The sequence below is a fragment of the Mirounga leonina genome, unplaced genomic scaffold (assembly GCF_011800145.1).
Source record: "Mirounga leonina isolate KUSES-001 unplaced genomic scaffold, KU_Mleo_1.0 Mir_176, whole genome shotgun sequence".
Classification (NCBI taxonomy): Eukaryota; Metazoa; Chordata; class Mammalia; order Carnivora; family Phocidae; genus Mirounga; species Mirounga leonina.
Genome location: NW_023270454.1, coordinates 28959120 through 28975630, shown reverse-complemented (window position 1 = coordinate 28975630; position 16511 = coordinate 28959120). Strand labels below are relative to the sequence as shown.

The 16511-nt window shown below is 34.8% G+C and overlaps 1 protein-coding gene across 2 annotated transcripts in view; it reads left to right on the top strand.

Moving 5' to 3' along the window:
• Nucleotides 1–13640, top strand: part of GLRB (glycine receptor beta) — an 87025-nt gene extending 73385 nt beyond the window's left edge. For both annotated transcript variants that reach the window (XM_035022834.1, XM_035022835.1), the window contains 2 exons: nt 540–832; nt 11698–13640. In XM_035022834.1, the coding sequence (XP_034878725.1) occupies nt 540–832; nt 11698–11994 (590 nt within the window). In that variant the 3' untranslated portion in view covers nt 11995–13640. The remainder of the gene's footprint in view (nt 1–539; nt 833–11697) is intronic.
• The last annotated feature ends 2871 nt before the right edge of the window (nt 13641–16511 follow it).

Below are 16511 nucleotides of genomic sequence, written 5' to 3'. Positions count from 1 at the left end.
GAATAATATTCTTTCCTTGAAAAGCTGAAATCATTTGTTTCCCTGAAATAATCAGGGATGCTCTATCTTTATCTTTTCTATTAGATTTTGTTTTTTAATTGTGAGCCTTATCAGAAAATTGCTTTGTATGTTCTATTCTTGCTCAGGTATAATTCTTCATGGGGTAAAATTCAGTTCTATAACTGTCTAAAATAAAGCTGAAAAATGACATAACTAAGTAGAGGGCTTTATGGTTTTCTCTGAGATACTACAAAATAGTTTTAGACATCTATAGTATTTAAACCAGATCTAAATTGGTTTTTATACCTTGGTTTAAATTTCTGTTTACTTTTAAATATTAAATATTTACAAACATCTCCAATTACATTCACTAATCCTAACATAAAAGGTATGTCAGTATTGTTTTTATACTCTTTGAGCTTAAAAGAGACCTGAGGAGCATTGAAACTTACTGGAGAGTAATACTGTCAATAAGTAATGTTTGCAGAACATTTCACAGGGGTAAAAAGCAACTTTAACTTCCATTTCTGTTTCTGTAGGTATCTTCTCGGTACTCAGCTTGGCCTCCGAGTGTACAACCCTTGCTGCTGAACTTCCCAAAGTATCCTACGTGAAGGCTCTTGATGTTTGGCTCATTGCTTGTCTTCTTTTTGGGTTTGCTTCACTGGTGGAGTATGCTGTCGTCCAGGTGATGTTGAATAACCCCAAAAGAGTTGAAGCAGAAAAAGCCAGAATTGCTAAGGCTGAGCAAGCAGATGGGAAAGGTGGAAATGCTGCTAAAAAGAATACTGTGAATGGTACAGGGACTCCTGTTCACATTAGCACTTTGCAGGTAAGAATGAAACTATACAGGGAAAATTATTTCCCCCATCCTCTCTGCAGCATCAGGAGAAAGATACTTTTCTCTGTGTGTGAAGGTTTGATAGAATTGGTGTTCTGTCATTTTTCTTTCACAGAGGAAAAGGAACTGTACACAGCATACTTTTTTGGCAAAGAAATAAAAAAACACTTAGGTTAAATACTAATTAAGAAAAAGAAATCAACAGTTTATCAAATTTCTAGAAGACTTTCCATGGAGTTTCATGGTACATTTCTGCTTTGATGGCTACCATTGAACGTGGAGATCTTGCCGAAGTATAGACCTTCCTCTTGTTCCTCACTTGATAAGCCATCACTGAGAGGCCACAGGACTGCCGGGAGCACTGACATTCTGTCATCAATGAAGACCTTAGGGGAGCCCATGCTCTTGATAAAACCCCCTACTGTTCCCCACCAAGTTAGAGAGCTGCACACAGAATATGTCAGGCAGGCTACTTATTTATTGGATGACTGGCTCCTAGAGAAACTATACCCAGAGTCTGGGATCTGTCCAGCCCAGTGGTGAGTGCTTACAGAATTGGACCTTGCTTTATCACTCGATCATAGATCTAAGAACAATAGGCAGTGCCTTTAGATTCTGATAAATTCTGGGGCAATAGTCTATTTCATGGATTACGAATCACCTCCTCTGCCTATATTATGGCCCCATGTTAATGGGGCCATTAGTCTGTTTGTTAATTACCACCATGTCCCTTACCTAGAATGTTAGACAAGTATGCCACATACACATTTTTAAATGCAAAAGTGGGCAAACTGTTTTTATGTGGTGCTGCCTGAAGCTAGATTTTTTAGAAAAATTAAAAAAAAATTTTTTGGTTCTGGTTAAGTCATTAAACTCATTTTCTGCATCTACAGCCAAGACTGTCTGCAATGTTAGTCACTACTTTGTGGGAGGGCTTTTCAGGCCTTATAACTCGTTCATACCCTAAATCCCTTTATGAAGAATGAGTATACAATTTTCATTAATACAGAGCTATCATGACCTTAAGGAGGTCATATATTTGGCATGTCTTTTTACATCCTTTTCCATCCAGCATGTCTATATCATTATATTTGAAGTGAGTTTCTTGTAGACAACATATATTGTTGATTTATGACTTTTAATCTGCTCCACTACTCTCATATTTTAATTGGTATATTTAGATCATTTAACTTTAATATAAGTATTGATATATTAGGGCTTCAGTCTATTGTTTTGTTTGCTTTCTGTTTCATTTCTGTTTGCTCTCATGAAGGTTACTTAAACATTTTATAGAATGACATTTTGAGTTTTTTATATTGTTTTTAAGTGTATCTCTTTATCTTGTTTATGGTTGTTCTAGGTACTAATTACATGTACATAACTTATTACGGTTGACTGGTGTCATTATTTTGCCAGTTTGTGTGATGTGTAGAAACATCACATTCTTTTTTTTTTATTTTTTTTTAAAGATTTTATTTATTTATTCATGAGAGATAGAGAGAGAGAGAGGCAGAGGCAGAGGGAGAAGCAGGCTCCCCGCAGAGCAGGGAGCCCGATGGGGGACTCGATCCCAGGGCCCTGGGATCATGACCTGAGCTGAAGGCAGACGCTTAACCAACTGAGCCACCCAGGTGTCCCAAAACATTACATTCTTTAACATCCCTTTAACTTTCTGTTTATGATAGAACTGTAAATATTTTTAGAACCTAATTAGAAAGTGTTATACTGTTTGTTTCACTATCAAACATAGTTTAGAAAACTGAGAGGGAGAAGAAAAGCTTATTGTATTTATGTATCTTTTTGCTTACCATGTTCTTGCTTTTTTTCTGATATGTTTTCCATTGTTTACTTTTAGAGAATTTCCATTATCCATTACTTTGGGTGATGCTGCTGGTAACAAATTGTTCTAGTTTTCCTTCATCTGAGGAAGTCTTGATTTCCCCTTCATTTCTGAAGGATAATTTCACTAGGTATAGGATTCTGTGTTGACAGTTCCTTTAGCACATAAAAAACATTGTGCTACCTCCTTCTGGCCTCTGTGGCCTCTGATGAGAACCCCACTTAATTCATATGGTTTTTCCCCTGAGGGTAAACCCATTTTTCTCTGGCCACCTTCAAGACTTCTTTTGATCTTTATTATTCAGAAATTAAATTCTGTGTTTTGGTGTGGATTTCTTTGCATTTATCCTGTTTGGGATTTGTTCAGCTTGTTTAAAAATGTAGACTTAAAGGGGCACCTGGGTGGCTGAGTGGGTTAAACATCTGCTTTCAGCTCAGGTCATGATCCCGGGATCCTGGGATCGAGTCCCACCTCGGGCTCTCTGCTCAGCAAGGGACCTGCTTCTCCTGCCCCTCCCCTGAGCGTGCACTCACTTGCATGTGCGTGCTCTCTCTCTCTCAAGTAAATAAACAAAATCTTAAAAAAAAAAAAATTTTTTAATGTAGGCTTATGTTTCTTGGCAAATTTGGAAAGTTTTCAGCTACTATTTTCTCTAGTACCTTTTCAGATCTGCTTTCTTTCTCCCATCTTTCTGAGACTCTGATGACACAACTGTTAGATCCTTTGTTATAGTCCCACAGATTCCTAAGGCTTTTCATTTTTTTCTAGTTGATTTTCTCTGTTTTGTTGAAACTGGATAATTTCTTTGGTTATATCTTCTAATTCACTGATTCTTTCCTCTGCCCCTTCCATTTTTCTGTTGAGCTCACCCACTGAGATTTATATTTTGCTTAATGTATTTTTCAGTTTTAAACTTTCCATTTGGTCTGTCTTTTTTCTTTTTCTTTCTTTCTCTTTCTTTCTTTCTCCCTTCCTTCCTTCCTTCCTTCCTTCCTTCCTTCCTTCCTTCCTTCCTTCCTTCCTCCCTCCCTCCCTCCCTCCTCCCTCCCTCCCCAAGATTTTGTATTTCTTTGCTCAGGCTTCCTATTTTTCAAAGGTTTCAAACAAATGTTCTTAATACCTGATTGAAACACTTTTATCATCCATGTTTTAAAACATTTCTCAGATAATTCTAATACATTTTTCATCTTGGTGTTGGTATCTACTGATCGTATTTTTAAAAAATTCAATTTGAGATCTTCTCTAGTCCTTTGTATGATGAGTGATTTCTACTGAAACCTGAACATTTTCATATTATTTTATGAGACTCTGAATCTTGTTTAAACTTTCCTTTCTTGTTTTAGCTGGCTTTCTCTGACTGTGTCCTTCCAGGAGAAGGAAGGGTGATGCATCAGTACTTCCAGAAGTAGAAGTCCAGATCCTCACACAGTGAGGATGGGGTCTCTTCATTATTGCAGGGTGGGATTGAGAGTTTTTAATACCCCATGTGATCTTCACTGATACTACAGGGGGAATGCCCTTGTTACCACTTTGTGGTGATAAAAGTCCTGCCTCTCTGCTAGGCCTCCTATGACATCATCCCCAGTGTAGAAGAGGGGAAGCAGTTTGTTTCTGCTAGGTGGGGGTGAAAGACACTTAACCATCTGAGCCACCCAGATGCCCCTTCTGCCCAGTTTTTAACTGGATTGTGTTTTTTGATATTGAGTGGTATGAGTTCTAATGTGAATGTTGGTATACTTGGTATTGTCCCAAAGTCCCTTACACTATCCAGTTTTAAATTTTTTTTTTCTCTTTGCTGTTCAATTTGGGTTATTTTCACTATCCTGACTTCCAGATCACTGATCCATTTTTCTGTATCATCTAATCTGCCGTTTATTCCCTCTAGTGTATTTATCATTTCTGTTATTGCATTCTTCAGCTCTGGTTGGTGCTTTCTTATATTTTCTATCTCTTTGTTGAAATTCTCACTGTGTTCATTCATTCTTCTCCTGAGTTTGGTAAGCATTTTTATGACCATTACTATGAACTCTTTATCAGGTAGATTGCTTACTCCATTTCATTAAGTTCTTTTACCAAGATTTTGTCTTGTTCTTTCACTTAGAACATATTCCTCTGTCTCTTCATTTGCCTAACTCTCCATGTTTGTTACTAAGTATTAAGTAGTTGAGCTCCTTTTCCTGGTCTTGAAGGAGTGGCCTTATGTAGGTGTTGTCTTGTGGAGCCCAGAAGTGCAAATCCTCCTGGTCACCAGAACCAGGTGTTCCAGGAGTACCCCCTGTGTAGGCTATGTGCACCCTACTGTTGTGGTGGGGACATGACTGCTGTGGGCATGTAGTAGGTGGGAGTGGCCCTGGCCCAACTGGCTGGGATGCCTGGCTCTGACTGCTGCAGGTGCACGGTGGGTGGGGTTATTGTCTTGTCAGCTGCAAGGCCTGACCAAGGCACATGTTGTTTGATGCCCTTTATGGGGCATGCCCTCTGACATTAGCAGTCTAGAGGGAGGATTCCAAAATGGTGTTCACCAATGCCAGCATCAGCATGGCAGAACAAGATAGTAAAAATGGCTGCCTCCAGTGTCTAAGTTCCTGGGGGAAGAGAGGCTCAGCTCTCTCCTGTTCTTGCACTGGTTTCCATGTCAAGTGAGTCAGCACCTGAGCCTTTTAAGAGTGGGTTTTTCTGTTACTATGGTTCCATAGTTTTCCTGGCCATATTCCTTACTAGTTTTCAGAGGTTAGGTATTTTGGGGACTCATGTCTCCTGTGCAGAATCTAAGGGTTAAGTTGCATGATATGGAGCTCACATCTTTCACTCCTCAGGATAAAGCTCTATACCTTTGAGATCCCTCCTAAACATGGAGTGCTGTGCCTGAGGTGTGTTTTTTTTCCCTCAGCAAGACCGTATCTCTGCCTCTTCTACCCATTTTGTTGATGTTGCTTATTGCAGGGGCTCTATTCATCCAATTTCTTGATCCCCTTCAGAGGGAATTATTCCATATGCAGATGTAGATCTGATATGTCCATGGGAGGGATGAGATCAGGATCTTCCTAGGCCATCTTGAATTCTCCCCAGAATCATGTTTTTTGGAATTCTTAATCTCAGGAAATAAACTGAGGGTTGCTGGAGTGGTGGGGGTGGGAGGGATGGGGTGGCTGGGTGGTAGATATTGGGGAGGGTATGTGCTATGGTGAGCACTGTGAAGTGTGTAAGACTGATGAATCACAGACCTGTACCTCTGAAACAAATAATACATTATATGTTAAAAAAAAAAAAAAAAAGATAGCAGGAAGGGAAAAATGAAGGGAGGGGGAATCAGAGGGGGAGATGAACCATGAGAGACTATAGACTCTGGGAAACAAACTGAGGGTTCTAGAGGGGAGGAGGGTGGGGGATAGGTTAGCCTGGTGATGGGTATAAAAGAGGGCACATTCTGCATGGAGCACTGGGTGTTATATGCAAACAATGAATCATGGAACACTACATCAAAAACTAATGATGTAATGTATGGTGATTAATATAACATAATAAAATTTAAAAAAAAGAATCATGTTTTTTTAAATTTAGCTTTCAGGCATTAAAATAATTACCCAATGAAGAAAAGTTCAACATATTTAAGAACTTCTGTATTTTAATTCTTATTGTGTTTAGGGTTGCTAACAGAAACACACGTGTTTGGATTCTGAAACTATTACATTTTGCTACAAAAAAGTCATAGAGTGATGCTTAGGGAGTTTAAAAGTTGACCAGAAATTTTAATCTCCAGAAATAAATGTAAATTATTCTTATTGCTTACAGGCCAAATGCAATTTCTAAAATGAACATTGTACCTATGTAATATTTGTATCCTGAGATAGACTTCAAAATGAGAATGAGCAAAAAAATAGCATCTTTAATATATGCATCAAACTTAGAGCAAATGTGTAAGCTTGATAAATTCATAAGACTGTTACACATTGACATAAAAGAATATAAAAAAGAGAAATTAAAAAATTGCTGTCTTTTTAATTTAGTGGTTTTGCTGTGAAAAAATAGTTTCTGATTTCAAAATGCACTCGTTCCAGTGTACTTTGCTTTCAAAACATAAACTTTTGCAAAGTAATTTCAATGAAATTGTTATTGAAACCCAAGTTCGGCTGCTTGCCACTCAAAAGGAAGTACTCAAGAGAAAAGTGTTGGTTGGAAAAGAAAGATTGCTTTATTTAGGAGGCCAGCAACCTGGGAAGATGGCGGATTAGTGTCCAAGGACCATCTCTGAGGTTCCAGGCGAAGAAATGGGGTTTTTAAAGGGGAAATTCAGGGTAGGAGATTACATACATATTGATGAAAAGGGCAGGGAAACTTACGACTATTCATGAGGAAAGATGAACCATACATATGAGCAAACATGTATGTAACATAAATCCCATGTTCACTTTGGGGTGGGGACTTAATACCAGAAGGAGGCAAAATTCAGCCCCTGACATCAGGAGGTTATCTTAGGACAAGGAGAAGGGGCTATGGACATGCTCTGAGAGCTGGTATAGACTGGAATGGGGTCTTAGTCTCGTTATCTCTGTTAAGGAATGTGGGGCCTTGCTTGTTCATAGGCTGGCACCATATCAGTTGACCTTGCGTTCAGGCTTCTGCAGAAACAGCTAGTGGATCTGTTAGTAGGGTCTGAAAAGACACAATAGCTGATTAGGGAGAAACAATTCTCTGAAAAACAAGCTTTAAACTTTCTGCTAGTTTCAACCTCATGAACCCTCTGGGGTATGGTTTCAAAATGTTATGTTATTTGTTTTTAAACAGAATAACAATAGTTATTAATTAAAGCACAGTGAAATTTGGATTATAGGTAATTTTTGATCATGCTGATCTTTTAAAATAATACTGTGTTTGTGAAGGAAAGAAATGATTTTAAAAAGTGTAAGAAATAAGAAACATCAATGATAATGTGATCCTGCTTTTAGCATATTTTTATAATTTTGCCTGCATATATAAATTTGTCGTCATACATACATAATTATCTAGGTTACCCCCCAAATTTAGTACTTCCTCAACCATTACAGTATTTTACCTACTAATTTGTTTGTTTACTTGTATAACCTTTTTAAATTCAACAAAAATGTTGAGGACCTACTGTTGTTAATATCATCCTGTTCCCAATGCCCAGTATGTGCCATGTGCTATTCATAAGAAAGATATTGTGAATAAAAGACAAAAAAAGTGTCTTTGCCTTTGGATTTGAACAATTAAAAACATAAAACCTGCTGTTCATACATGAATGAGATGTTGTTTCCTATGTTAATGTTAGGTTTTTAAAAAATAAGGAATGACTTAAATTTGGTAAAATATATAGAGATTATTCCCTTCTGAACCTATTTTTATTAACTGCAGAAGATACCATTATCCCCATGAAATCATCTGTAAGTCTTCTGGTCAAGAGATATTACATAAGGAGATTTGCTTTTAAATGTGTGACTCAAACTGAAAAAGACCACACACACAAAAAATCTTAAATAAGGTTATAATTTGAGGAATTAGGAAGTTCTTATCTGCATCATTTTTTATTCTTGACAGTTTCATTATCATACTACCTCATTTTTGCTACCAGTAATTTTCAGGAGTGACAAGCTTATATGATGAAGGTAAATGAGACACATATTTATATGAGGAAAAATTGAGAAATTATAAATTGGAGATTAATATAACCAAGATCACTTTTAAGAATGTGTTATGTAGGGTTACGCTCTTATTAATAAGGAGTTTATTGAATCCCTCTTGATGTGATATTATAATTGCTCAAAATAGTATGACATTGTAAATATTTTTGTACTTTTATATACATATTTATTATGATAATTACGTGTAGAGTATTAACTAAAAAAAGTTATGTTTGTGTAAAATCTCCAATGAATGGAAAAAGTGAGACCGGCCATGAATCATGACCTATTTAAGGAACCTGAGGACTTCTTATTTCTTATTTAGTTGTGTCACATAATTAAAAGATATTTCTATAGTAGAGGTTCTCTCCTTCAGTACACAACACACAACTCCACTCTTTTCAAATAAAAGAATCTTCAAATACATTTCTAGAAGAGATTTTAATACATTAAACGATTGAAGATTTAGTATAACTAAATTGAAGCTCTTTGGAGTGCTTTTCTATGTTATTATTTTAACATGGAAGAAATTATTCTTCTTTTACTGACATGTGTACTATATTTAAATAATCTCTCTGAATAAAGATAACATCTTATGTCTACATTTTGAATAAATTGTGTAGATTAAATTCTAAAATTGTTAAAATGGCTAGCAGAATCTAAGAATATGTTTTTGTAAATAAAACAGATTAGGAAATTTGAAGTATTTATGTGTGACTTAGGTTATAGTATCATATAAATTTGATTACTTGTTTAGTTATTTATAGATACTAAAACTATACCTAGAGCTGTGTATAAGATTTAAAGTAAATGCATTTCTATAGTAAATATGTATGGCTTTCTTTGTGAAAAAGTAAAAAAAAATGAGAAGCATGCTTCTTAAGTCTATTGGCAGAAGCTAGAATACCCCTTTGTTTTGATAAGTGGATTCTAAAGCACAGTTAGTAAAAAACTTTTGGAGTAGAGAATTCTAAAGGGAGAAAGCAAGATGGGATATCCATAGAGTCCTAGATTTTGAAGATTGTTCTGAGAGTCTGAGGAAAATGCAAAAATTTGATATGTAGAGTCTGTTCTCAACCTCTGTTCCAATCAAGGTAGCAATTTTACTCTTCACAAAAGTTCACTGATATATCCTGAGACTTACTCCTCAAATACCACTGGAAAATTAGAGCTTTAAATGGAAGGAAGGTGTGTGAGAGTGAATGTGAGTCTCTGTGTGCGTGTGCATGGTGGTGGGGTTTAAATGACAGACTCCTTACTGAAAATGGCCTTTTAAAATTTCAATTTGGGGAATTTAGATGGAAGGTGTAAAAGTAAATTTTATATATATATAAAATATATTTTCTATTATATATAATCATAATTCACAATATTCACATATTTGTGTATATATTCAAATATTTCTAACATTTATATATAGATATTCATAATTTTATATATATATATGATTTCCCAAAGTCATATTTAAATAATTTAGATTTAGTTGCTACCTTTGTTCTCATTCCAACTGACCAGTCCCTATTTTATGCCAGATATTTTCCTAGACACAGTGCATAAGTTGATATGGACTAGACCCTGGACCTGTGGTTGCTCAATCAAAAATAGCTACCTCATTAAGACATACTCTTTTAAAGTCAGTTGACTTCTCACAATTGGTAAATTGTAACTGCACATTAGGAAAGGGGAGGGGGAATCCTCTTTCTTAAGGTTGGCCTCTGTTAGCTAAACAAAGTTCCATCAAAGCATCTAAATATGTTAATATATTGGTGTTTCACATCTTTTTTTTTCTTAGTATGAAACACTAAGAAAGGTAAAATTCCCCCCAAAAAACATATAATAAATAAATAAATAGGTAAAATTCCAGCTCCAGAATTCCCATTCCTACTTATCAATAGTTTGTGTATTTTTTAGTTATATTTATATATTATATTTATAATATATATATTTATATAAACATATTTTTTAATAATTCTTAGTAGGATTGTACAATATCTATGTGGTATAAAGTATATCTGAATAAAGCCAACACTTATATACCAGCTTAAAAAATAACATTACCAGTACATGTTCATAATTGAAAAAAAATGGAAATAATCTACATGTATAATGATGGAATATGCACAAACACATTTTAGCTTTTTTTTTTTTTCACTCAGTATATCTTAATTTCATGTGCTGTCCACCTCTAAACACTGCCATCTGGCTCTTGCCCAGAAGATATGACTCAGTGTTTGTCCAGATAAAAGATAGGGTCCTGCTACCTGAAATACTGCTGGGAAATAATTTGTGTTACTTCTTACATTAAGCATGGGTTTTACCCAGCCATAATCTGGTAAAAGGTAAATAGAATCTATATAACTAATCATTATATTATACTAATAAGGCAAAACCTAGAGTAGCTATAGTATACTGACAGTATATAATGACAGGTTTCCTTTTTCAGTAAAAGCAATAAATATCAATAATGGAGATTCCAAAAGCGGATCACAGAACTCAGGATTAGGAACAGTAGGAAATTAAGCGGTAGAGTCAAGAGCATACCCTTCTGTGGCCTTTTGTAATATCAGTGCTATCTTAAGACGTTGGGGTTGGCATCTATTTTTTTTTTTTTTCTGAGAGCATTTCTGATTGCTGGAGAGAGTTCAATGTGAAATAATTATTTTGTATATTATAGGGAATGGATTTAAATTTAATAGTTCAGAGATCGTCAACTGAATAATCTCTGTGACATATGATCTGGATGAAATACACACAATTTCTTTGGATTCTCTGAGTGTGGTTGGCTAATCCACTTTAATCAACAAATTAGGAATGAATGCCTTTTATCAGTAGATCTTTGATTCATGATCACTGTGACCATCTTTTAGTTCCTATTTGTGAATGCAGTTTAGAGACAGAGTCTGTCTCGTTGAAGAGAGAAATGCCTCAGTCATTTATAAACCACCATCTTTGGAAATAGAATCCATGGGGAAGTCAAAGGTTAGAAATACCAGAAGATTTCTGTAATCCATGTATTGTGGTAATATGGCTGGTGTCAGGGTTAAATATTGGATTGTAATTTATTGGTATTTCAACTGAGAACTCTCACAAGCCTGGGAGCACCTAAGATAAATGTTGATCTGCACTTTGAGTCTCTTGACATAAAGTAACCTATCAAAAGTTTATTCCATGGCATAAGCTTTGTTATATGGGCAACATTTTAGAGCCCTAAATGTTCAGGTAATCTGATGGCATAATCAGTTACTATTGATTCTTTTTGTGAAACAGAGATAATAGTCAACTGATTAAACCATCAGATTTTTAAAATATCCTTTTGAAGAGATGTTTTATGAATAGAAAAATGCTAAATGTACTCTGTCCTTAACTTTTATTCTCAGGTTGGAGAGACGAGATGCAAAAAGGTTTGCACTTCCAAGTCTGACCTGAGGTCTAATGACTTCAGCATTGTTGGAAGCTTACCAAGAGATTTTGAATTATCCAATTATGACTGCTATGGAAAACCTATTGAAGTCAACAATGGGCTTGGGAAATCTCAGGCAAAGAACAACAAGAAGCCGCCCCCTGCCAAACCTGTTATTCCAACAGCAGCAAAGCGAATTGATCTTTATGCAAGAGCATTGTTTCCTTTCTGCTTCTTGTTCTTCAATGTTATATATTGGTCTATATATTTATGATAGATCTTTTTCATTTGTGTAAAATAAAATGCCATTTCATTGTGACCGGCCTCATCCATAAATGCCAATCTGAAAATTTTTTGCATTTTCATAGCAGTATATTGCATTTTGGATGCCATTTGATTGTAATAAAAATGTGGCACCTTACTTTTGAATGGCAGCATGATCTTGTTACTTCTGTGCTCTACTAATGATGTATATATGTATAGCAAACACATTGCTTTAGGAATAAATGAAGGATAAGCATAGTACATAAAATATAATCCAAACAATTCTCTTCAGTTAGTGTAAATTGCAGATACTTCAGATGATTCTGATAATAAAATGACGTGCACGCTGGATCCTGTTATGATCACCATTCTAATGTATGTAGTATTTCAAATTTCCTTCCTTGTAACTTTCAGAGAAAGCCATCTTATTCTTGTACAATTTTAGATGGTATTATCACAGATTAAGCAAAATTATATTACATATTATTTAAACTTTGTAAGTAGAAATATATCAACTATAATTATGTGGGCTCTGTGGAGAAATAAAGTTCAAAAAATTACTAATTTGTAAAATCAGCTCATTTTGAAGTGTGCCTGTTTTGTCAAAATGCCAGCTTATGAAACACAGTCAGCATTTTGGAAACAAAGGGAAATCTAGATTTATATAAATTCATACTGAATTCTGACTTCTGATAAAAATAAAAATAAAGGATAGATACATTTATTAAATATTTCTGACAAATAAATTCTATTTAATCCACCTTAAAGCCTAAATATATTTTCATGGATTTCATTTTGTTGATACAGAATATATAAAATCATGGTGGCTTAAAGAGTCATAAATATTTTAAATTGGACTATAATAAAGGATATGTGATTTCACATAATTTTTAAGAAACAAAGAGGAAAATACCCTATTCCTGGAAGTAACTTGAGTTTGGGGGAAAAAAAAATCATTGGAAGATTTTAACTTCTTTATTAAAACGCTTACATATTTTTAAGTAAAATTAATTTTTTTTCTGAATTTGTTTCTTTTTTTATTTGAATACTTTTTGGATTTACTATAAAACATTTAAAGATAAAGTATGTAATATCTTTGTTTAAGTTAGGTCTCATTGCTAGTTGTATTTTCTTTCTTGCTAAAAGTCTAGACTCCTTAGATTTATTTACTTTGATCTTGTTTGAACCTGAAATAGGCACTTTCTGGTCTATAAGTCTCCCATTTCCTAGTGATATCAATCCAGTGTACCTTTTTATTTCTCCATAGCTGAAATTGGAATTATCCATAATTCATATAACAACAAACATAAGACCAAGTAAGTATATTTACATTATTTGGAGAGTTTTGTTGCAGCTGAGGGTTTATATGGTCAATTCAATGATAAAATGTGTTTAAATATTGTTTATGCAAATTGCTATATGTAATTCAATGCTATTTTATTAAAGACTTTAATTTTTTAAAAGATTTTCACTGATTACCAAATTTTTAAAAAATAAGATGTAATATAATCCTCTGTAGTCCTTCAGCACCCCCTAGTTGTAAAAGCTTAGCCATCTGAATAGTTTTAAAATGCCATAAGTAACCCCACCAATGGACTTGAATATCCTGTGAGGACCCAGGGCAGTAACATTTTAATGGAATTGTGATAGAAAAAAATGCCTTGAGTAGGACTTAAACCATTTACAACTTTTACTTATAAAAATCATATTTGCTTATAATACGTTTTCTATGTTCTTGCAAATTTCATTTATATTCAGGAGTTTGATTTAGATACAGAGTTTTAAGTGGGAAATGTACCAAATGGAAGACAGGTTTCATTATGCAAGAATTTATTGAAAAAATGTGAATGAATTCCTTTCTGTGATATAATATTGTCACCTCTTAAGATCAATTTTAATACACAACTATAAATATGTAGCTGTTCCAGGACTAAATGTGTTATGTAACTTCAAATGGAACATTAGACCGTGCTCATAACAAAGAAGTACAATCCGTGTCCACTTACAGTTGTTTTATAATTGTTACCTCAAGGATTTAGTCGCTTAACCCCAGGGTAGTTCTGGTCTGCGTCTCTAAATATTATATCTTTCTGGGAGACTTGCAGTATATCTACCTGGATATCAGTATCTCAGATTCAGTGTCTCCAAAATAAAAATTATCTTCTCCTCACAAATCAGTAGGTTTTCTTATTCTCTGTTCTTGTTAAAGATGTCACTATTGTAGTCAGCCATATTAAATCTTCCTTCCTTCTCTCACTACACCCTTTCAAAAGGCGTAGAGATTTTCCCTCTCACCCTACCAGCTCCTCCTCTCCATTTCTGCTGACACAACTCTAATTCAGTTGCCCTTTCCCATTCTTTTTCAGACTGCTACAGCAGTTTTTAATCTCGCTCCACTCTACCTCAGCTGATTATTATTATTATTATTATTATTATTTTATTATTATTACTATTTTGATTAAGTAAGTTCCATACCCAACGTGGGGCTTTAACTCACAACCTTGAAATCAAGCGTTGCATGCTGCACAGACTGAGGCAGCCAGGTTGTGGTTATTTTTAAACTAACCGTGGGATATTATTATTTTTGAACTAACCGTGGGATATTAATTTTTTTAATTATCCAAGTAAGATATGAGTACCTTGATGTATTAGAAAGCAAGATGTATTCAGAGTGAGCACTAAAAGTTGCTGTCAGGTCCTTCTTTCTTCAAGCTCTTCTCCTTTTCCCCAGAGGTCATCACCTTACTCTAGGCATTTACAACTCTGTCCAGGTTTAAATATAAAAGATAATTTAGTTCAATGGGATTTAACATAAAGGGGATTTTACCATATGTATAGTTTTGCAATTTCTTTATTTTTAATTTACTGTGTCTTGGAGATCTTTCTGTGTGAGGACATATTGGACGTTCATAAATTTATCCTCTGTCTCCTAATTAATTCTATAGCGTGAATGTGCTTGAATGTAGCAGAAATTTTGATTGGTTTACTTTTCTAATACAAAATGGTTATTGCAATAAGTATCTTTGTGCCATATGAGTATACTTCCATGAGACAGATACCAGAAGTGGAGTTGCTGAGTTTAAAGATGTATACATTTTAAATTTGAGGGTGTTCTCCAGATTTCCCTCCAAAAAACTACTAATGTTGATTTTCATCATGATATATCCAAACTCTCACAACCTAGTCATCTCTTAACCAACTTGATGTCATTGACATACTACTTTTCTTTTTAAAAGCTTTCTTGAGAGGCGCCTGTGTGGCTCAGTTGTTAAGCGTCTGCCTTTGGCTCAGGTCATGATCCCAGGGTTGTGGGATTGAGCCCTGCATGGGGCATCCTGCTTGGTGGGAAGCCTGCTTCTCTCTCTCCCACTCCCCCTGCTTGTGCTCTCTCTGTGTCAAATAAATAAGTAAAATCTTAAAAAAAAAAAAAAAAAACTTTCTTGAAATTGTTTCAGAATTTTAGAAAACTTGCAAAAATATTCCAAAGAATTCCTGTTTACCATTTATCCAGATTCCCTAAATGTTAATATTTTATCATACTTAACTTTATTCCCCTCCTACTGCGTGTGTATGTGTGAGTGTGTGTGTGTGTGTGTGTACTTGAGACATTTTTTTCTGAAACATTTAAGATAAAGTTGCAGATATGATGTCCCTTTACCTCTGTACAGTTTAGTGTATGTTTCCTAAGCAAGGACATGGTACCACAGTATCAGTTATCCATATCAAGAAATTAACATTAATACAAGGCTATAATCTAGAGACCTTATTCAAATTTACCATTTGCCCTGCTTTTTTTTGTTTCAAGGTCCAATCCAATATATTTCACTTAATTATCATGATAATAATTCTTTAAAATAAAGCTTGATCATGGCATTCTGCTCAAATATTTCTGGTGTCTTGTGTTGCCCAAAGAACTAAGTAAAAAGTCCTCTCTCTGACATATAATTTTCTCCTATTAAATGTTTAACTTATCTCTGAAGCTGTTTCTCATACTACCCCTCTCCTCACATCTTAAACTCCAACCAAACCGATTTTGACCTTTATGTGTCATGTTTAACAATGATTGGAGTGCTGAGTTCAGCCAGGTACCTTTCCTTTTAGGGAAGTGGTTTATTTTATGTTTCACTATTTCTTTTAAGTGTGCCACTCTTGGACGTCATGTCTTTACTCATTTGAACTAATATGTTTTCCCTCAACATTGTCTTTTAGTCATACAGTTGCATCTCTATTGAAAAACGAAGTTAAAACTATTTCCCATTACACATGCAATGTTCAAATTAAGGTGCTCTAAAAACAACTCAGTTTATCATCTGTATTACTGAAAGTTTCAGTTTACATAAATAGTTGAATATAAAATTTTAAAGTACCAAGCCTAAGATGAGAAATGGTTTGAAGTATTTTTTATAACTTTTAATCAAGGCTTTTATTTTTAAGATTTTATTTATTTGACAGAGAGAGAGAGAGCACAAGCAGGGGGAGCGGCAGGGAGAGGGAGGGGGAGAAGCTGGCTCCCCACTGAGCAGGGAG